General features: G+C 41.1%; 3 protein-coding genes across 4 annotated transcripts in view; all 3 read left to right on the forward strand.

Annotated features, from left to right (window-relative positions):
* c2cd3 (C2 domain containing 3 centriole elongation regulator) overlaps positions 1 to 7,220 on the forward strand; it is a 19,420-nt gene extending 12,200 nt beyond the window's left edge. The window contains exons 25-33 of one of the 2 annotated variants that reach the window (XM_031873531.1): positions 93 to 231; positions 327 to 391; positions 480 to 685; positions 789 to 922; positions 2,098 to 2,247; positions 2,355 to 2,545; positions 3,479 to 4,229; positions 4,765 to 4,873; positions 6,300 to 7,220. In XM_031873531.1, coding sequence (XP_031729391.1) covers positions 93 to 231; positions 327 to 391; positions 480 to 685; positions 789 to 922; positions 2,098 to 2,247; positions 2,355 to 2,545; positions 3,479 to 4,229; positions 4,765 to 4,873; positions 6,300 to 6,422 — 1,868 coding nt within the window. In that variant the 3' untranslated portion in view covers positions 6,423 to 7,220. The other variant, XM_031873530.1, reaches the window with a different exon arrangement.
* Positions 7,219 to 12,199, forward strand: LOC116397769 (mitochondrial uncoupling protein 2-like). The gene is made up of 6 exons (XM_031873532.1): positions 7,219 to 7,369; positions 8,073 to 8,280; positions 9,339 to 9,542; positions 9,619 to 9,720; positions 9,794 to 9,974; positions 10,501 to 12,199. The coding sequence occupies exons 1-6, from the start codon at positions 7,244 to 7,246 to the stop codon at positions 10,592 to 10,594; spliced, it is 915 nt and encodes a 304-aa protein (XP_031729392.1). The 5' UTR covers positions 7,219 to 7,243; the 3' UTR covers positions 10,595 to 12,199.
* Positions 12,200 to 15,270: 3,071 nt separating this feature from the next.
* Positions 15,271 to 21,110, forward strand: camkk1b (calcium/calmodulin-dependent protein kinase kinase 1, alpha b). Its single transcript, XM_031873606.1, has 16 exons — positions 15,271 to 15,607; positions 15,718 to 15,765; positions 15,872 to 15,925; positions 16,020 to 16,071; positions 16,170 to 16,279; positions 16,640 to 16,676; positions 16,767 to 16,788; positions 16,891 to 16,979; positions 17,420 to 17,619; positions 17,807 to 17,860; positions 17,953 to 18,026; positions 18,160 to 18,247; positions 18,365 to 18,493; positions 18,957 to 19,060; positions 19,968 to 20,018; positions 20,283 to 21,110. Exons 1-16 carry the CDS (start codon positions 15,368 to 15,370, stop codon positions 20,359 to 20,361), a joined length of 1,431 nt encoding a protein of 476 aa, XP_031729466.1. The 5' UTR covers positions 15,271 to 15,367; the 3' UTR covers positions 20,362 to 21,110.
* The last annotated feature ends 2,191 nt before the right edge of the window (positions 21,111 to 23,301 follow it).

Below are 23,301 nucleotides of genomic sequence, written 5' to 3' on the forward strand. Positions count from 1 at the left end.
TTTTTTTTTTTTTTTTTTTTTTTTTTTTTTTTTTTTTTTTTTTTAAACATATGTTATAATTGATAATAATGTGTGTTATGTTTCTCTGGCAGGCTGTCCCTTAGCAGAGCGCAGTGAAGGGTCACCATGCTGCTGTGTTTTGTACGTCACTGCAGACTCTGCTGAACCAGTGTCCACAGCTGTCATAGGCAACACTGACTGCCCTGCGTGGGACCATCAACATGAGTGCAGGTCGAGTTGTATAACAGACATTAACTAAAATCTTTGAGGAGATCCATGATCGGAACGATCACATATCAGGCTGATGATTTGTATCAAATTTACAGGCTTTCAAAGCAGCTACTTGTCGATCCACAACAGTCTCTCGTGTTCAAAGTCTGGCACAAAGGAGGTACAGGAAGCAGTTTCCCTTCATGATGTATATTACATTGATCTGCCTGATGTATCAATTCACTCTCGGGTTGTTTTTTCTTCCATAGAATCAGAGAGGGTTATTGGATTTGCCTCTGTGGACCTGTCCCCCTTAGTCTGTGGGTTCCAGTCAGTGTGTGGTTGGTACAACATCACAGACTTCAGTGGTCAGTGTCACGGCCAGCTGAAAGTGTCCATCACTCCACAAAAGGGGGTCCAAGATCTCAGGGAACAGAGAAAAACTGCGACTGAAGAAGCTTCCAAAAATTCGCCGGTGAGAGAGAGTATTCATACATACAGTAAAAAAACAACAACAACTTGTTAATGTCTAATTGTAATCATGATGGATAATTTTTTTTTTAAAATCTTTTTATTAGCAAGCTTTATTCCAGGCACTCCCTCTCAGCTACCATACCACAGCCACATACAGCAGCTTCCCCTCTCACATCAGCCGATACCCCGAGCAGAAGATCTCGTCACCTGACCACACGGACGGGCTGTTCTCTGAAAGGTTTGTAGAACAATTACCAAAGACTGTATGAAATATGGACGTGGTCTCTGTTTCCTGAAGAGCCATTGTGAAGCTCGGAGTGGACGGCTCCGGCCGACGCCACCTTGTTCGTGACGACACAGACTAACTCCCGGCTAATCCCAAAATGGCCAAAGAGGTGTGTAGCTGAGGCGGGCTCAGGTGACGCAGCAGAGGAGACAGCTAACAGCTAGCGACCTGAGACGGCCCCCACCTGTCACTCAAAGTGGCCACGCCCTTAATTAAACCTGACTTTAAGCCTTAGTACAATTTAAATGAGCGAGTGGATTTGCGGGCCACATAAAATGACGCGGCGGGCCGGATTCGCCTTGAGTTTGACACGTGTGCATTAGAGGGTGAATGAGTGTCTTAGAACTGTTAGATTAGTAGAGTCAACAATAGTGAGTTATTTAAAAACAAATTGCTGTTGCTGTTTAAACACTATTTGTTTACATATACATAATAAAGCAATGTTGATTCTTTTTTAATTAATTCTCTTTTTTTTTCTCACAAATAATCAAAAAGAACCGATAAGAGTACCGATAGTACTAGTATTGATACTCGTACTATTATTAGACACTTTGCATCTTAAATGTAGATACGTAGATTCTGTCCAGCTTCATGTGTTCAACACATGAAGCAGTGATTCACAATCACAAAGAAAACATGTGGAAGTAGTTTACAACTGTCTGTTAATAATTCAATTATAATACCGGTAAATAATGCTAATATTAAAAATATCCATAAACCCATCAGTGATGAAGGTCACGTTTTTACTGTAGAATATCATCTTTGTTACAGAAGCAGCTCCCGTCTTTAACCTCAAATACCATTTAGAACTTCTTTTATGATGTAACTTTGATAATTGTATTGATCAGTTTCAGTTTTGTTAAAATCACTTAAACTTAAACAGATTGCAGTACTACTTGTTTATAGTCACCACCATGTCATACACTTGTATTAATACGATATTTAATTAGAGAGGTAGAAACATAGAACATTGATTTGATTTTATGTGATTTTGTTTGTTTTATTTGGGAGAACCCTGCATGCCAGGAGAAAACCCACGGGAGGGTGGAGGAGGGAGAGGTGGAGATCAACAAAACAATTGGCAAAATAATTTGATGTATTTACTCATCGTCTGTACTTCTGTTCAGGTCAAGTGAGAGTGACCGGCACTTTGAGCACATGGACAACGTACGTCATTACCATCAGAGTCTGCAGGAGCAAACAGCAGCTCATTCTGTCTCTAGCAGCAGTGCTGCTGACATCAATCCCTCCAGCTCATTTCTGTTTTCAGCACTCAGGTATCATTCCTCAGATATACAGCCCATTACAATTCATGAAGTGATTGTTTGCTTTTTTTGTTTTAAGAAACATTAGCTTTGACTGGACACCTCGTTGTTTTTTACAGGAAAAAACTAAGTGAGCTGGACAACATCCAGAGATACTTCAGCCGTAAGATGTCAACACCCACATTCCCGTCCATGAGTGAGCAGGACTGTCACGCCAAGCATGAGGAACAGAGGGACACGGAGACGGACACATGTCAGCTTCTTCTCAAGTCCAACCACTTAGTTGGACAAGTCAACAATATCACTAGTGGTGAGCTCTTTTACATGATAAAGGGCGTCCACTTAATGGGTCTGAAATTACCAGCAATGTTTTCCTTCAGTAGTAGTCGGTAGATCTCAAGTGAGATCATTTTAGCATTTAAAACTGTTACAAATGATGGTACCTTTTTTCTTAAATGTCCAATATGTTGTCATTTTACCATTTAAAGATCATTCTTGGCAGGCCATTTAGCAATCTGGGCATTGGCAGATCATTCTGTACCCGATCAAGGTTGGGTAAACTAGGACAGTTGACCCAGAGTTCATTGTGGACACAGTCTACTGTTAAGCTTAAACACTTTAACCATGAATGGAGGCATCACTGTACCTTCTGACCTTCTGACTAGTGGAATAAAGTTGACACTGCATTTCTGTGACTCTAAAAGTACCCATGCCATTACAGTTGTTATACTGTACTTTAGTGCTGCAACTAATGATTGTTTTCATCATTAATCTGCACATTATTTTCTCGATTAATCAATTTATTATTTGATCTGTATACTTTCCAACGGGGATGAATTCAAATTGCTTGTTTTATCTGACCAAACAGTCCAAAACTTAAAGATAACACTTGAAGAAAAGCATCAAATTCTAAAATTAGATTTTTGGCAAAGTCCAGTTGAGTCATGGTGTAAAGCTGACATGACCGGATCCGCAAACCACTTTCCAAACTGAACAGGTGCCAGTCGCTGCGCAACGGACGCAAAGAGTTAAACAGCCTGCTGAGCCATGAACACGTCACAAACACGTCCGTGGTGACTTTTAGAGATTACTGACAAAGAACAGGAAAAATATTTCCTTAAAACTATGACCGTGAATGCACTTAATGATAACTGGAAAAACAAAGAGAGTATGAAATGATAATAAATCTGCCTGATCTTCTCAAGACAGTGTTGCTCAAATCATTACTGTCCTCTTCATCCAGGTCTACGAGGAAACCACCTCGAAACGATTCCCTCAGATCCCCAGAGCAGCTCAACAACTTCCCCTGTTGGAGACGACAACGCTCAGACTCTCCCTGAGAGTATCTCCAGTCCACGCAGAGCTTCAAATTCTATCCAAGAAGATGTGTCTCCTCTGCACTTGCCAAAGATGTCTGAAGACCACACCGACTCTGAGCCTGAGGAAGAAAAGGACAGTCGCAACTACAAGGTTACTGTGTCCGAGGAGGAAAACGAAGAAGGGACAGACGAAGACGGGATGGGTAACACACAGGATGAGGAAGCTGATGATGATGATGATGATGATGATGAGGAAGATGAAGATTACGAGGAGGTTGTGGTGGAGCCGAGGCCTCTCAATGAGGTGACCTCTTTAACAGACAAAACCAGTCCTTGGACCAGCATCCTGTCAGACCCCGACCTGGTTTCTCTGGAGGTGCCAGAGGAGCCATTTCTGAGCGAAGATGAGGACGAGAGAAGGCAGATGGTAACTCATGACTGTGGCGGTAAACACAAATGTGCCCGACGACAAGAAAGTGAAGAAAGTGACAGTTTTAATGGATCAGCAGGAGACGGTTCAGACACAGAGAGAGATGGTGAAAGGACATCACAAGCTTTTGATGAAAGACGAGCACAAGAGTCCAACAGCCCCAACGAGGAGTCAAGTGACAGAGCTTCATCACCCACCATAGATACCCATGATGCTTCATGCTCCGTGGACATTCCACTCCAACCGTATCCTTGATCTATATTTGTTGTTGTCTGTCTGGATATCAGATTAGTTGTTGCTGTAATCATTTGTTTTAGAGGATCATTTTAGATTGTAACACTCATAGTCTGCTCCACCTTTGACATGCAGGTGTAATGTCATGAACAGATGCAGCCACCCGCTGTCACTGGTTCTTTGTGTGACTTAGTTTGTAACTGTTTGTTCAGACTTTGCGTGTGAAGTTAGTGGGAAGATGCAAATTAGCTTGGAGAGAAAGACGTCTCCCCACAAGATAAAAATGTTTCAACAAGTTGTGCGCATTTTGGCTTTTTTTTAAACAAACTTTAAAGACCACACTCACAGACACACTCCTAAAATGTAACATACAGTCTGTTTGCAGCTAACGGCAGTACAGTTGGTACACTGGATGTTGAGGCGAATAAACACCAGCTGACTAAAGAGAGACACTGCAGAGGTCTGATAAAACCAAAGTCTTTCTCATTGATCTTAATTGGGAGGCCATCATACTATTTAATTGTTTTTTTAACATTCACCATCCAGCTTGGTCCCTGTGGAGGTCCCTAATTTCTTCCTTCCCTCTCACCAACTGGAGGCATCTATGAGAGTCATACGTTTAGCGCCTTCTTTCTCCCAGGCGGCCAGTGGCCCGGTGAGTATTTGTCACCAGCTCTACTCACTCGTTCCCTTTCACCTTTTACTTTTCACTCCCCTCTCACTGAGTCCCGGAATATCTCTGTTTCAGTTATTACTTCTGAGTATTCAGGATTTTTCTTACATTTCGAACAGTCCTCCAGGAAATATGTTTGACCTGACATCAGGGCCAAACTGCCAAGCAAAAACTGTGTTATTAATAGATCACTTTACACATGACGCATACTGAACACAGACCTGTCAAGAATACTGACCCTGGATCAGCTAAAGTTTAGTATAATTGAACTTCCACCATTAACAGCTTGGGGCCCACCCACTATCTGACTTGTACAAATATTTAAACAAGATGCTGTACATACTGTGTCATAAGATCGTGAGTACATATATTGTTTTGTGTCATGTGTCATCTATCGGCCCTCATTCAGTCTCTATTGAAGTCTTAATGGTTTTTTTCCCGGTCACATTTTCTTTTAACACGTTGTGTCTGTAGCCTTAAGCTTTGGGAAAAGAGTTGACAAAGTAGTGTGAACGGTCTTCAGATCAACAAAATAATGTGTCATTATCCCGTGAGTCACTTCCAGTTCACTCTATTCAAGAACACTGCTCTGATGTAACCACAGGTATGCGGTGGCTGTTTCATTAGAGAATAAAACACTCCCTTCTGCCCTGAGTATTAATCCATCATCAACCGTCAGGGCTCAGGCATTTGCGCACTGCGCTGAACAAAAATTGCAACACAACAAAACCAGTCCGGTAAAAGGTGGTTTGGTTTGTCAAATGGCACATCGTGAGTTAAAGGACTCAACACAGAATTCAGAGCAACACGACACCCAACATGGAGACGGCCGAGCCGGCGGCTAATAGCAGTGTCAATTGACTCTCCACTCATTAAAAACAGCCTTATGGTGTCATTGTAAAAAAGGTATTCATTGTTGATGTTATGTACAACTGAGGAAGCGCACTAATATTATGCACACGTTTCCCCAGAGTACTTCCCAGTGTCTAATAGGTCTGCTGGGTTACTCCCACTCAGCAGAGATGGAAATGTACTTCTGCATCACACCATTGTAAATGAATCCAGCTTCAAGGAGGGTGTGGAGATATCAGATATGTGTTGGTGCCGGAGTCTGAGGTGGGAGGTGTGCCCGTCTTTGAGGGAAGGACCTTTTTAAAGAGCCGGTTCAAACTGGTCACTTATTGTACTTCAAGTAATACAGAGGGACGCGTGACGAGCCTGCTGAGCCAGAAAAAGGCTTGCTCTGTTTGAGCAGTCGCTCTTATGTGACCACACACATAATAAATGATCCTGTGACTAAGCAGTACGCCTTGTTTGTTTTTTTAATACACTAGAAAATCATATTCTTAGGCTCATTATTTGCTGCAGCACTCACACTGCAGGTATGTTTCTGTGTTGATCTTCCCAGGGGCCGAGCATCCCGCCTCACAGAGGTCCTCGACAGCGCCCCAACATGTCGCCGTCATCCATGAAGAAGGAGACTGAAAGAATATCAAAAATATTTGCGGCTCACTTTGATGACAGTCACTAGTACGTGGTGTTTTTTAACTGTTGTATAGCTCAGTGGTTTCAGATCATGTAAATTAAATGTAACATTTTTTATTTTTATGAATAAATTAAGTTAAATAAATTTAACTGTTCTTTTGTCATACCAGAACCTGCTTCTTGGAACAGGCCTCAGGCTACATTAAGATTCATGTCCTGACTGTTTGAACCCGTGCTTCATTTCTGTTTGGTAAGAGGTGAAATAGCTCAAAAATACATGAGATGTTCACCCGAAGACTTATCAACAGTACATGTGGAAAGATGTCAAGGGTTTCCTCTGTACCAGTAGTATAACTGGATATATTGGTAGTTTTAAAATGCTGTCTTCATCAAAATAAGTATGTATGGTTTTCCAGGCGCATTGTAGAACAGTATGTAACTCAATTTATGCGCGTTCAGCATATAATGTACATACTATTATGTACATTAATAATGCCTGGTAGTGTGTGATGGCTTGTGGTTTTAAAAGCAGCGCAACCGGCCTTTGCCAAAAGCTGTTGGCAATTTGTTTGCGTGTGGCGTGTTTCTTGTTCTCGTGCGGGGTGGTGCCATGCAGGAAGGGGCTGGACCCCTCTGCGGAGGCTTGGCTTTTACAAGACAAACTTTTTCCAATACCTGAAACTTGACGTCGGCTGCAGTAGCTAGCCCGACTGGCTCTGGCATGGAGGGGCAGATGATGAATGTTCAAGTGTCTAAATTGTGGGATTAACTAGGATATCATTCTTAAATGCAAACACGGGACAGATGCTGCTTTAGTCTGCAGTTTATTTAGTTCACAAGACTGTTGATCCTCTGAGCTCATTCATCATGGTCGGTGGAGGAGCTGCTGATCTGTCCTCAACAGTCGCTGTCAAGATCTTTTCAGCCGGAACAGCTGGCTGCGTGGCTGAACTGGTCACTTTCCCCCTGGACATTGCCAAAGTGAGACTGCAGGTGAGGACTGTCACCTGTAGCTTACATACAGTCAGTGATAACCATTCTCTGTTTGAAATACTGAGGTCATTAAACCCTCAACCAGTCCCGTCAGATATTTGTGAGTATAGCCTCCTTAAACATCTGTATATTTGTTCTGCAAATGTCATGTCATCACATGGTGGTCTGTGGTTATTTTGTAGATTTAGATCATCAATAAATAAATATAATCTACTTACAAATGTTCTTGTTTTGTTATGAATAGATACCCAGTATATAAACTTACATACATCAATAATTATGATCCAGTAATGTGATATACATTATTCTGAATTAGGTCATTCTGCAAGAAGAGTTCTTTTACTTTTGGTACTTTAAGTAAAGTTTGACGCGAACACTTTTGTACCTATAAGAAAGATTTTGAATTCCTCCCCCCCTAAGGTCCTTACATCACCAACATTACTTGGAACAAGGCATGCACTCAATGTACAGCCATGCTTGTTGCATTGCTTTTCAGCAGGCTGAACAGGAGAACAATCTTAACACAAATGCATGTTGCAACATGTCAACAATTTGAAAGGAAAGTGATAATAGGCATGTAAATATGACATTATTGCAACTGAAGGCACGTCTTTGTTTCCCCTATAGCCACAGTTTCCACATATCATTAGTGACCTGTGAGGGAATGTTTTGAACATTTTGTTGTGCATTTATGTGACTTTAGATTCAAGGTGAATCCAAGCCCTCACCGGAAGGCCAAATGATCAAATACAGAGGTGTGTTCGGCACCATCTTCACCATAGCGAAGACCGAGGGCCCCAGGAGTCTTTACAATGGACTGGTGGCAGGGCTGCATCGGCAGGCGTGCTTCGCCTCCGTCCGCATCGGCCTGTATGACACCATGAAGCAAGTCTACGCCAACGGGTCAGAGAGTAGGTGTCCAAATGGTTCAGTCGAGCAGTGGAGATAATTCTCTCTCCCTGATTAGCAGAAAGTTGAATCATAATTTGCCATTTTGTCCATTACAGCACAAGCGTAAACATGGGATATTGTGCAAGTCAGTGAACTGGTACACTCGGATCATAACTTGGGTTGAAACTAACAATCATTTTCACTTAATCTTTTAAATTTGCCCATTATTATGGTCTATAAAGCATCTTTATCTATGCTATATCCCAAATATATTCAAGTTAAGTCAATTTTACACAAGTTGGAACCATCAAATATTTGACATTTTTGCTTGAAAAAAAGAATAAATTATCCAGGTTTCGGATTCATTTTCAGTTGATTGATTATGAAATGAACAGCTGCAGCTCTAATCATTACTTTTTCTGACCTGCAGTGACAAACACAATGATTGGGATTTCAGGTATTTTGACATTTCCACTGTGTGAGAGTCAATTATACAGCGCTAACTGAATGAGAGCATTGATACGTCTCCTTCACTGCCCCCAAATGTCAGGAAACACAACCTGCACTGTAGGATGAATAAAAGAATCCTGATAATATAACTGCAAAACAGACTCATGCAATTAATAGAAAGCCGGACGCTCGTGCTCAAAATACTGGTTTTACAGAAAACTAGCTCCAGGATGTCGGGGGAAGGGCAGATTCCTCTCTCAGGTATGAGATTTATGTTGATGCTGGAGGCCTTACCTGTTCCACATCCAGTGCTTCACCTCAGTGTCTTTCTGCACAGAACCAGCTAAACCAGTTTGACAGTTAACGAGCATCTTTGTCGCTGTGTAATATGCTCCTCTCTTGCAGCAGTCCTGGGTGTTTCATAATGCAAATGCTTATAATGAAGCTTCATAATTGGGGGAAATCTATGGAGCATGTTGTTGTTTCTTGTTGATCGTTTGCAGATAAACTGTTTTGTTTAAAGTCATATTATAATTATCAAAACGTCACCCCTGTTCAGTCTCTATTCACTGTGTAAACTTGCTTGTGGCATCGTAGAGGAAAACAAGTGTCTTTGCTTGTATCACAGATGCAGGAATTGGGACTCGGCTGCTGGCAGGCTGCTCCACGGGGGCGATGGCGGTGGCCTTCGCGCAGCCCACTGATGTGGTGAAAATCAGGCTCCAGGCTCAGGTCCGCCTGTCTGCGAGCGGCACTGCGAAGAGATACAGCAGCACGTTTGATGCCTACAAGACCATCGGCAGGGATGAGGGCGTCAGAGGGCTCTGGAAAGGTAGACTGGAGAACTTAGCTTTCTCGGGCCAATATAGCAGACACTTAAGAATTTATGGCTTGAACTGTCTTTTCAGGTTGTCTGACAAACATAACTCGCAATGCCATCGTAAACTGCTGTGAGCTGGTGACATACGACATAATTAAGGAGCTCATCCTTAATTACAACCTGATGACAGGTAAGTGCAAACTCATCAAATCAAGTCCCCCCCCCCCCGCATTTCAGGCTCCGTAATATTTTGTTTCCAACAGACAACATGCCGTGCCACTTCACAGCAGGCTTCGCAGCAGGTTTATGCACCACCATTGTGGTGTCTCCGGTGGATGTGGTGAAAACACGCATCATGAATTCACCGCCTGGGAGGTACAGCGGTGCTATTAACTGTGCCTTAATCATGCTGATGAAAGAGGGACCCACAGCTTTCTATAAGGGGTAGGTCATCTGTTTATGTCATCTGTTTACAGTTCGCCACGGGGGCGACCAGACAACCCTCTTAAGCCAGTGAGCCACGGTTGCCCCCGTGGCTCACTGGCTTAAGAGGGTTGTCTGGTAACCGCAGGGGTCAATGGTTTGATCCTCGACTGGGACGTGCCACGTGTTGTGTGTCCCTGAGCAAGACACTGAACCCCCGGCTCCCCGGGCGCCTGTCATTGGCAGCCCACTGCTCCCTATATACAGGGATGGGTCAAATGCACAGGTCAAATTTCGTGTATATGTATATGACAATAAAAAGGGTTTCTATTCTATTGACTTTTGTATTTGCTTATGAAGCTTATTGAGATGGGATTCCTTCCATCTCACCTGCACAACTTGCTTCTTTTCTTCTGTCGTTGTGTTTCTGCTGTTTTTGTTTTATTTTGCAAATAAATAAAATAAAAATATCAAATTAGTGTTGTTATCAAAAGCGAGCATGTCAGAAAGTAAAATGTTTTCTTGATTCATCTCATTGTTTGTATAGATTCATTCCCGCGTTTCTCCGTTTGGGTTCCTGGAACATCGTGATGTTTATGAGCTACGAGCAGATTAAGAGAGCTTTCATAAGATACCAATAGTCCCGGGATTCAGCGGTCTGACGGCCGGTTTGTTGTTACTGATGGGCCATAACCACGACTGTCTGTATCAAGCAGCATGCGCTTAAGATAGACAATGTGGTTGTGACTGCTGCTGATCCAGACCTGCCTCTCTCTCTCTCAAGGAATAAACTGCACTTATTAAAGAAACTGCACTCAAAAGAAAAACTGAAGGGATGAAAAACGTTGAATTGTTACTGACAATGTGCATATTAATAGAATAGATCAAGCAATGTTGCTGCTAATGTTATTAACTGACCTTTTTGGCATGTCACAGTAAGAAAAGCACAGGTGTAAATAATGAAATGAATGACAGCTGAATTCCGTTTCAGGGTCTTGTGCATGCTGGCGCACTGTCACACTATCGTGGTTTACTTGAATTGAACAGGGTCATTATTAATGTTATTACTAACTCCTGTACTTTTCTTACTTCAATGACAAGTCAAAGTATATATACTGAGAAAATAAACTATTTACAGGGTGAAGTCTGGTGTGGATGGGGATGCAGGGTTTCCTCCTGTCAGAGTTACACGTCTGTGTTAAAGCACAGTAACGTATTGTTTATTGATTGTTTTGTATTGCATATCTAGTGTCATGTGAAACGTTTTTATGCAGTCTTTTATATGAATGTTTAGGAATTAGGGTTGCAATTAACTGTTTTATTACACTATGGATAAATCTGCCAATAGTTTTTTACAATGAATCAGTTCATTTTTTGGTCTTGTTTTGTCTGGCTAACACTCCAAAACCCAAAGATATTCAGATTTGCTGTCACATAAGAGCAACAAATCCTCACAGTTGATTTTCTGTCAATCGACCAGTTGATTCAATCAATTTAGGAATGAGCCACAGTTCCGTAGTCCATACTGCCAGAGTAAACTAAGTTTGCAATGGAATTGACCACTTAAATAAAAAAACATACCTCAAATGTATTTAATACTCTACATATTATATAGATGTTGGAAAGTCTATATTATATGTAATAATGTGTACATCTGTGAATCTTGTAAAAGTAAAACAGGACAATGGGAGCACACCCACTACACACAATCCACAAGTTAAACTGAATGAGTGGACTAAACAGAAATATCTGATTAAAGGGCATTTTCAAACTGTCAACCAACATTGACCAACACTTCGTACACAACAAAGCTCACCAAGTGTCACTCCGTTCCTGCACTATCTACTACAGGCTGCTGTCATAGATACTCTACTCTGAATAATCCCCTTTAAATGCAACCATTCAATGCGTAGATAAAATACCCCCCAACTGTGTGACACGTGTCAATGCTGACAGCCAATGGAACACTTTTCAGACATGACTCAAGCTTTTTATAACATTAAGAATATGCTTTTAATGTTTGTTGCCATATTTATAGAGTATGGCCCAATGTTGCTTGTTGCGTACAGAAACGTTACGGTACATCGGATACTGTATGCTTTTCAGCGAGGGTGTCTTTATAATTGTAATCATTTGCTTCGAGCTTCCGGCATTTCTGTGCAGAAATAACTGGGTGTTCCATCAAACAATGCAGAGACACGAAGGTTCCTTTGCCTCTGAACTGCCTAAATGATGGTCTTTCTTAACGGACATGTTTGTCTGCTTATGTCTCCTGACAACCAGCTGTTTCTCCCACAGGTCTGACATTTCTGTTGCCAATGCTGCTTTGTTCTCCAGGCCTTTTCAGTAATAGGGGTGGTGCTGTGTTACAGCCTTACCAGTGGATGTAAGACTATAGGCCTCTAGTATATATCATCAGAATCAGGCATATTACAATAAAAAAGTATTTTAAATAATTTGTCAACCACCATCTCATTATTTACTGTGCATTGAAACACACTATTAACATTTTCATTGAATATAAACTGTGTTTTTACACTTGTATGAAAGAAAATACATACAGACGGATATACCTTTGCCAATCAAACTGAACACTTCCCTCACACTCCTGCTCTGCATGATTTATCTTCTGCGGGAGACTCCACTGAGCATCATGAACACTGTATTTTTCTGCTGCAAAACAAAATAAGCATACAGCATTTGACATTAATGCAGCCAGATTAAAACATATGAGAAATAGATAATATATTTACAAACTCACTCATTTGTTGTGGTTTGGCCTGGATGATGCTTCTCAGGTTTTCCAGCTGCTTGTACTTCATTGCGAGTAGCAATTTAGCGTCTCTAAATTTAGGTTTTTGAGAAAGACCGAATTTATTTGAAACTTGGATCTTCTCTGCAGCCCCTGTAACTGGGAATGGCGGCGAATAGTTCAAGACACATGGAGGGAGATTTGTGTTTCCTAGTAGAGTAAGAGGTAATTGTACTCTTGTGCCCACGTGAAATCCGACTTTTTGTTGTTGTTAATGTCTCTCTGTCGGATACTCACCTTCTCACTGCACATGATGGTGCGCCATGTGAGCTGGTAATGCTGCATTCAAGGGTTGTGGACTATCGGAAAGCTACAGCCCACACTGTAGGACACGAATGGCTTTAAAAGTGACTTTATGAAAAAATGACGAGGACAATAGTCTGCAGTGGTGTTGATATTTTACTTCACTTTCACAAGTTTCTGTTTCTTTTACAAAATGAGTAATATCAACTAATTGTTTGATCAATCAATGGCATTGCTGCAGTGTCATTGTCTGTACTCACAAGCTGTAACTAATCATTTTAAATAATTTCTCCTTACACAGTTTTGTCACATGCATTTGTCTGTTAGGATGCTACGGACTTTCATATGTAGCTGTACGTTTTCAGAATTCCAAGGTAAATTAAAATACTCATTTAATATTGGGATGGATGGATGATGTATATCCATGTACAGTATATCCATCCATCCATCCATTCATACATACATACACGTGTGTTGACCTGTCATTACCTCTGTGGGGTTAAACACACGGCCGCCTCAGAATCACTTTGCCTTAGCTATATGTAGCCTCAGTTAATCCTTTTAAGACTAGCGCTGCTGCTTATCAGTGAAAGTCCTGCGCTGACACACAGAGGAGTTTCCCCTCCTGAGAACAACGTGCAGATTGACCTCAACAGCCATCAACACAGGACACCTCTACTGTGTGAGTAAAGAAAATAATTCACCTCATATTTGATCTCTCACAATATTTTAATAGTGCCCTTATTAGTGTTAGAGGGGATTCAGATGAGTTTCAGGCTTTCGCTGCCTGCCAGTAGCTCCTGCTCATCATTTTAATTTAAATGTTTTATAGCTTTACATGTTGCAAAGGCATATTTCTTTAACAAATATGTACATACTATAACAGTCTTGTGGACGGGTTATGTATAGCAGGAATTTCTTGCCTGTTAAAGCTTTCTACCTTGTTACATAAGAAGCTTTTCAGTTCTCTGTATTGTATTCTAGGCAACACTGAGTCGCACTCATAAGGAGTTGACTCTTATCTGCTGCTACTGTCAGAGGGTGAGATTTCTCCTTTCTTGTGTTTTTATTTCCGATGTTACCTTTAAGTCTTATCTGAAGCTTGTGTCATCTGTTGACGAAACAAATCTGTGGACAAGAGAACAGACAGTTCTTAAGCTCAGAGCTGCAGTGTGGGAGCCAAAAGACTCAAAGGAATATAAAATAGTTGTATTATGATGAATATTAATGATGGTCATACGAGTGGCTTTCAACAATCAAGTCAGTGATATTCATCTAGCCAAAAGTCAGACATTTTACAGCAGAAATTGCACTAAAAACACAAGAGTTGCTTATTACATAAGTGTTGACAGTACTGTAAAGCAGTTCCAGGGTCTTGGTTTTGTTCATTCTGGCTCACTGAGCCACCATTAACGTTATTAGTTACACCTGTGCTTTTCCTGTAATGACAAGTCAAGATATGTGCTGTGAAAAAGGTCCACTGAGACTTATGCACAAGTCAATTACTCATTCAATATAATGTGTTCAATGTTGTTTAGAATATAAGGTGTTTGTAACGGGATCTCACAGGGTGAAAGGTCAAAGACCCTACACAGGTGTCTTCAAATTTTCCTGATTAGACCTGTTTTTAGAAAATGTGTGTCTGTGTGTACACACTGTTCTTTACTTGACGTTGCAGCCTAACAAGAGGTCTTATAAGACAGAGTAGCATCACACTTTCCAACCACTTTCTTAAAGGAGTACTCCCCCCGTTTAGCATTGCACTCCTTTAGCATTCATCAGAATCACAATGGGCGGTTTTAAAAATTGATGCTGCGGAACCACAAACATTGTCTTTTTTTGTAGCCTTGACTAGCTACCCTCAAGCAGAGATGAGGAGCGGTTACAAAGGTCTGGTAAGCTCACTTCTTTCTGCCCCAAACGATGCTGACTAAAGGGACATCCCTTGAGTACGATATGGTATGCAGCTGTGCAGAGTTTAAACTTGCTTGAGAGAGATACTGCATCTCTAGAGGTATGAGTCGGCTGCTAAACATGCATCTGCAAGCTGTGATGTCAGAAAATCCATACCAGACGATTTTTGGAAATTGGAATTTGGTTGCTTGTATAAAAAAGTTAGCTGTTTAGTGACTTGGCTTGAGATTTTGGAGTCTGCCAGAAGCACTTTAGTACAACTACAAAGAGAGTTTCTACATAACAAATTTAAGTCAACCAAGTTTTAAAACCTCTGCAAACCCACCTGTATGACGCTTTACTCAGCAGTGTTTGTCTGCCTCCACTCCTCACAGTGCGGTGATGCATCCTATGGTGATTTCACCACGCCAGCTGTGCAGCTGTGAGTGAACGAGGACTAACCACCATGAGCGCCGACACAGTCTGCAGGACAGAGCTGGACTCGGAGAACCACGGCGAGCTGGCCGACTTGGTGGCAGCCATGAACGTGGCCGCCAACCACACGACCCCACCTAATGGCAACAGGTCTGGTGCTCCGAGCGCCGCCAGGTTCTCAGGCAGGAAGATGTCCCTGCAAGAGAGAGGAAGCCGCATCGCCCGACAGCCCACCATCGAGACCAAACGTGTGTCCATCACAGATGCTGATGTGAGGAGACTTGAACTACAGAAATAATAATGCTCCGAATCTTTTACTTTATTTTACCTTTTTGTTTAAGATATATTTTACTGTTTGAATTTTCTTGTTCATTTCTGCAGGATTGTGTTCAGCTCAACCAGTATAAATTGAAGAAAGAGATTGGAAAGGTGATTGAACAGTGTTGCACATATAGTCACCCAATAAGCAAGGTGAAGCAGAAGTGATGACAAAGGATTTATAAAGCTGTTTACCTTTCTTATTCCTACACCCTAGGGTTCATACGGAGTGGTAAAATTAGCTTATAATGAAGACTCTGAGCAGTACTACGTGAGTTGAAGCTTATGAATTGTGCATTTGGTATTATAAGTGTTTACTCGCCAGTTAATCATTACCATAATTTGCTTTAACTCATTTCTTTAAGGCGATGAAAGTGGTTTCAAAGAAAAGGCTGATGAAGCAGTGTGGATTTTTGCGTGAGTGAAAACCTGCATCTCTAACAACAGTTAAACGTCTAATGAGTTTTCCTAATTCCTTCATGTTGCTGGTGATATGTTATGGATTGTAATTTCAGGCCGCCTGCCTCCTCAAGGATCAAACGCTGCGTTTCCTCTGGAGAAAGTGTACCAGGAGATCGCCATCCTGAAGAAGCTGGACCATCATAATGTTGTTAAACTGGTGGAGGTCAGTCAGAAGACTCACATGCCCTGTATTCTTACGCCATATTTAACTTGATATTTGGAAGAAAACCCCATGAAAGAACTTTGGGATTGAAATCTTCTTCTACAGTTAAACCTGAAGCACATACAGGTGTTTCTAATTACTGCCGCCAATTAGGCCTCTGCTCAGGTTGAAGGTGGTGGCGAAGAGCTCTAATCAGACAAAATAATTGGGATTGTGTGTGTGTGTGTGTGTGTGTGTCATCGGTGATGTAGGACTTTTAAAACCAACACAGTGTAAAATGATTAAGTAGACTACAAATATTTGTGTAAAACAGTGCAACAGTGCGGAATATGAGGCCGCTGAATTTCACTTGTCTTGCAGGTGCTTGATGACCCTGATGAAGATGGACTTCATATGGGTAGGGACTCATTTATCTGTTCTACAGTTATTTACTTATATGCCAATATAAAATGGGGGAGTCATTCAATTCTGACTATTTGTCTTCAAGCCTTCGATTTGATGACAAAGGGGTATGTTTTTGTGCATTTCTGTGTGGGCATTTAAATTGTCCCATAAGATAAAATATACATATTTACATTGTCCGTCTTTTCTCCACCTCTCGTGTTGGTCAGCCCGGTGATGGACGTGCCTACAGACGACCCTTTCACAGAGGAGCAGGCTCGTTTCTACCTCAGAGACATCGTCCTGGGAATAGAATACTGTAAATTCACAGATTAATTAATTAGAATCAGAACATCGTGCAACCTTTGCTTTTTAAAAACTTATTTTACACATGTAGTTGCTTTTTATGTGTTAAAGTCATCTGAAAATGTACAACTTTGGTGCCTTGAACAAGCTGAAAGTACTGTTTCCTCTACACAGAGATTAATAAAGTTACATGTGCTACCATAAATTGCTTAATTTAAAATCTGAATTTACAATTAATTTAAAAATTAATGTAACAGTAGATGACGTTTTGACTGCTTTAGGTAGCTACTATTCAAGACATATTGCACATACTGTAACCTATACTGTTCAAGACAAAGTAATATAAGTTCAATATATATCGCTGGTATTTTGTATAACTGCTTGTCATTTACCTTGTAATGATATACAGTGACATTTTCACCAAAATGCACCATGGTTTCTTGCATTGTCCAGTGCACTACCACAAGATCATCCACAGGGACATCAAACCCTCCAACCTGCTGCTTGGGGACGATGGTCACGTCAAGATTGCAGACTTTGGTGTGAGCAACGAGTTTGAGGGGACGGACGCCCTCCTGTCCAGCACGGCGGGGACGCCGGCCTTCATGGCCCCCGAGATGATGACCGAACACGAGCAGAGGTTCAGCGGGAAGGTAATAAACAACTTCTCTTGCCGGCCAACTGGAAAACAGACGAATGGCAACCACTGAATCACATTTGTTTTAGATGTGTCTTTTCATGTCTGACTGTTTGATTTTGTGAGCAATGATGAAGAAATGATGTCCAACCACCTGCTGAGAGGTTTTCGGTAATTGTTGATAATTACTGTTTGTTCACCAGGCATTAGACGTATGGGCGATGGGAGTCACACTCTACTGTTTTGTCTTTGGAAAGGTAAGAAAGCTCCCAGCATATAGAATAAAAAGCCAGTGCAACATTTGGTTTTCACATTTAAAAATCATGTCACTTTGTTTTGCCTGTCCCAGTGCCCTTTTTATGACGAATACATCATCTCTCTGCACAACAAGATCAAGAATGACACTGTGGAGTTTCCAGAGACGTAAGCATACATTCAACACATTTAGATAGCAGAATAGCTAACTAGCTTGTTAACCCCTAAGCTGGAGTTGTATCAGGATCCACTGTCAAAAACATATTTATCTGTAAAATAATGTATTTCTTTTTTTCCACAGACCATTAATAAGTAAGGAATTGAAAGAGCTTATTGAGAGGATGCTGGATAAAAACCCTGAAACAAGAATCACCATTCCTGAGATTAAGGTGACCGGAAAAAGAAAAATGACCACATCTGACTAATATATATATATAAGAGACCATTATGTTCACGATCAATTTGTGTTGCTCTTTCATAATAATGATGCTGTTGTGTTGTTACAGCTCCATGCGTGGGTGACAGAGAGCGGCTCCGACCCTCTTCCTCTGGAGGAAGAGCACTGCACGGCGGTGGAGGTCACTGAGGAGGAGGTGCAGAACAGCGTCAAACTCATCTCTAGTCTTTCCGCTGTGGTGAGTCGCACGTCGCTCTCTCTCTGGACATTATTTAACTTTATATATATATATATATATATATATATATATATATATATATTGAATGTTATTTCCTCTTTAGTCATAATGACTTATATACATGCCTAAAGTTGGTCTTCACCACCATCTTCAAAACTATTTACATCTACAAAACTCTTGCACTCATATCTCAAGATTTAGACATAACAGACATGAAGGACACAAAAAAAACATTTAGTTGATCATGTTACCTTTTTAAAGGTGTGAAACTGCAATATAGCAGTATAGGTGGAGGGGAAATGATCCAACGATAAGTGATGGTATAAAAGACTGAAGCGTAATCATTCCAGACAAGGACATTAATAGGATTACAAATACAAAAAATACAAATTTGTGTTTTTTTAACTCGTGAAATGAAGATGTTTTGTGTTTTTACTGCTGCTCTCTCTGATGTCCACTGCAGATTCTCGTGAAGTCCATGCTGAGGAAGCGGTCTTTCAGTAATCCCTTTGAGTGTCTGGGCAGACGGGCGGAGAGGTCCATGTCTGCCCCTGGAGGTCTTCTTACGTAAGTGGCCTACTCTGCAAATCCTGCCTGCTCCGCTCTGCCAAACTGCCAGCTCTGTGATTGCTGGGATTAGGCCTCTAACAAAACAAAGCAGCGAGCAGATGCTTGGATAAAAATAGATCAGTCAGTTACATCCTTTATATAGGAACCGTGTCTCTAACATGTAGAAATAAATATATTAAATCAACCGTCATATCTAGAATTTTATTCTTTGAATGCTGACTAGCTCTTACACTGTATTTGTTTTGCTTTGGTCCTGAAATTAGCAGCACACTGAGGCAGATATAAGCATTAGTACTCTCCTGACAAGCTAAATGGAAGCCCCTGCAGCAGCAGTAATAGCTGTGCTGCTTACTTTCCAATAACAAGCCAGTCCCGGCTGCGGGGGGGGGGGGGGCTGCTGGCACAGCTAATTACACCTCCATGTGAGGAGATGTGGAGCTGCAACTGCATCCTCCTCCACAGTTACCCAGGCACCACCCCCACCACTAACAGTACTCCGGCACTGCCCCACACATGTGAAATCTGTGGAGAGCATGTGAATGTGAGTAAATAGTGAAATGTCAGACAACAGCAGCAGGTGTGATGGACACAACTTGAAACTATATTTGAGCACCTGAATAATATAAGGGACGCTATAACCAATCATCAATATTTGAACCGCGTAGTCTGGTGCTGCAGTTGGCTTAATGAAGAAGATCAAAGTGTTTTAATTTGATCTTCTTGGAGGAATGATGTATAGTAATATTATGCTTCTTTGCCTTTTGTCTATTTATTCCCATAATGATTTATTCTATAATATTGCATTAATGTATAATGTGTAGTATTGCTACAGTCCTGCTAAAATCTGTGTTTATCATTAACTGTGTCTTCTTCTGGCCTCTTACATTACGTCTCCTTCTTGCAGTGGCTCTTGGGGCTTATTGGGGTCTTCGGCTCAGCTTCATCCTTCCTTGAGGTAAATTCTATTAAAGGTTGAGCGTCATACACGGCACAGCCCATCAGTTGTTTGTTCAATCCTCAAGAGGATTTAAAGCAGACAAGCTCAACAATGAGCTATACCTGAAATAAATGGACACACAAGTGATGAGCTGAGCTGTGGAGGACAAGTACTCTGTGACATTTTCAGTCTCGTGTTATCCCCCCCTTACTTTTCCTCATCATCATCTGAAATCTCCCTTAGCACCTTCAACGACATGATTGAGCATTTGTCGCCCCACAGGAAAATCAGCAAAGAGGGGAGCAGAGATGAGTTGGAGGACTTGTATGAAGATGATACATTTACAGAGTTAACAGATTAAAAAAAAGAGTTAAGAAAATGACTTGTTTTCTATCTATTTGTCCTGAACTCACCTCATTTTTGCTTTTGCTTCATGTTTGCTGTGCTTGTATGCTTAAATTAGTCTCTCACTTTAGGACATACAATTTATAATTGTGGTATATTTTAAATAAGGATATAGATGCATTAAAGCTAGGGATGGTAAAGAGAGTGGCTTTGGGACGGGCTGTGTGGCAGACTTGCCGACTTTCTTGCTAGATTCAGTGATTTTGGAGCTAGTGCTCCTAGCTACTTTGACTGGAAAACAGTTGGCAACGCAGGGTTGGATTTTTGGTTGGGTGATTCAAAAATCTAGCATACTCTTGCCAGTTTCTCAACATTATCGACCCTACCTTTATAGGTGTTAAATGGGAGATTTGGAGCATTGCTATTGTCTCCCTATGGCTCTCAGCATGGCGATGGCTGAGCTGCCGGCTAACAGCTCTAACAGGGCAAACTACAGTGTTGACAGAGCTAACAGTATTTACCTGAGGTGGAAGCGGAAGGGTAGGCACTATGCTTTTGCAATGACGCTGTCCGCTATAACTGCTGTATGAGTGCAGTGCATTGTGGCGGGTGTGAGCTAGTGGGGCACACTCACGTGCACTTAAAGCATGCGTGGCCGGCCCGGCTATGTCAACAAAGTAAGAAGAAGCTTACACGTAAATAGACATTATGTCACTATATCTTGACAGAGCAAACAGTTGTTTGATGCTATTTAATTCTCCGAATCCGACCCCGAGCCAGATTAGATTTTGTTACGTTCAGTCTGTTTGTTTACCGATGGCATGGTTGATGTTGTTCATGGATGTGATATTATGCATTTGCTTTGGACTGTTGTTAAAAATGTTAATATGCTCCACAAAGAAGATATTTTTACATTTTCCTGCAGCTGTTGAAGATAATAATTGTATTGTTGAAAATAATAAAAGTTATTTTAAACTGACTTTGAATGATTGCAGAAAAAGCCATTATTGTGCTTGTGTCAACAATTTTTTGTTTTGTCTCTGGTTTGCCTGCGTTAGTTCCACATTCAGCAAAGTCTTTCTGCATTTTATGTCTATGAGGCCTTTTACAATTTCAGCCAGAATCATATTTAGAAAATTCTTAAAACTGGTATCTTTATTCATGCATAAATGCATAAATAAGGTTATCTGCAGCAACACAGAGAATGTCACATCTCTAAAACACATTCTCATGCCAGCAAACCGGAGCCTGGTTTTATTTTGAAGGCCCCTTTCTGAAGCCTTTTTCAGTTTCCAATGCATGTCATTCTTCAGACCAGTAGAGGGCAGCATTGTGTAACAATTAAAAAGAACCACAACAAACTAGGTGGCCTGAGTTTGAGCCCCTGTTAATAGCAAATTGCTAAAGTGCCCTTGAGCAAGACACTGGGCCACATCCAGCTCCAAGAACGCTGCTCTGACAAACTTTAATTACAAGATGTTCAAAAATTGCATCCAAAAATAACGTACCATTTATAATCTGAAGCTAACAAGCTAAAAAAAAATAGAATATAAAATGCCAATAAAATCTAAAAATCCTAAAAATATGTATGACACTGCCACTTGGATATTTCATCAAAATGCAAACTGTATGCAAAAATAGATGTTTTCTTCTGAGGATTAGTTAGAGGTATGATGCTGCAAAATGTAAAATCCCTGAGTGCCTCTGACAATCACAGCATTACTGTCCAAGACGTGACCCGATCAGCACAAATATCAGTTTTGTCACATTGAGGTTTGGGAGAGACAAATTTTAATGAGGAAAACTCTCTGTGCTGTATAGTAGAGGGGGCCTGAAGGTTTCTCTGGAGGTGTGTGAAGTAGGAGGAACATTATCTGTGATGGTCTGAGACATAACATAGTTGATGGAAAATATGTTGTTGAACACAAGAGGAGTTAAACTGAGTCCAACAGATGTATGTGATAATGATACGATGACAACTTTAAAAGGAACAGCCCCACATTTTGGGAAGAATTCTTAATAATATAGAGTTACATGAGACGACCAATACCACTTTCAAACACAGTGGTATAATGTATTAGATCGTCTCACTCTCGGCATAAAGAGATTTATCGTGTTTCCCCACAAAATAGGATAGCGACTTATAATTTTCTTTCAAATATATTTTCATCAAAGGAGTAGGAATAATGTCATAGCCTTATAGAGAGGAAAGCTCTGTGTTTGCTGGTCCGACAATAAATTATCACTCTGATTATCACTCTGCTTTTATCTGATGCGTTGAAGACATGTAGTAGCCTGGCACATATTCTATCACAGATAAACGTCCCACATCCTTAAGTGACCTCTATGTAACACAGTTTACAATATGAAATTGAATAAACTAAATAAACTCTCTTGTTACAATTTTCTGTGTTGGCTGCTTTGGATACGTGTTAAAAGATGTAAAACCCTTCAGCCTCTGGAAGCTGAAATGGTTCATGAGACCATTTGTATTCCTGCAGTCAGCCCATTTTTCTGCCGCTGCAGTTATGTGAAGACCAAAGAGTGTTTCTGAGCAAAGATTTCTGTGGAAACTGTTGCCATGCAACAGCACAATACTGCGCTCATACAGAGTAGTAACATCCCTGTATGACTGCTCTCTTTTCCTGAGCTCACTGCCCGAGTAGTAAAGCAACGGTATGTTCTGTTCTACTGTATTTTCAAATGCATTACAATCTTTATGTTTTGGGCTGTAAGTGCTGTGTCATTGTTTCGTGGATGGTCAGGGGGAACCTTGCTTCAGCGTCTGGTTCCACACTCAGTTTCCACATCCAGATCCAGCTGTAGTTCAGCCTCAGATATTTAGCTTAACACTAACCCTCGGTTCTCACTGTTAACTCTGTATTCCTGTCACCTCACCACTATTCACCCCCTACAGCTCCACATCACCACCCACCCTCCTCTCTCCCTTTCTCTG

Source organism: Anarrhichthys ocellatus, unplaced genomic scaffold (assembly GCF_004355925.1).
Source record: "Anarrhichthys ocellatus isolate YVR2014 unplaced genomic scaffold, GSC_Weel_1.0 scaffold72, whole genome shotgun sequence".
Taxonomy (NCBI): Eukaryota; Metazoa; Chordata; class Actinopteri; order Perciformes; family Anarhichadidae; genus Anarrhichthys; species Anarrhichthys ocellatus.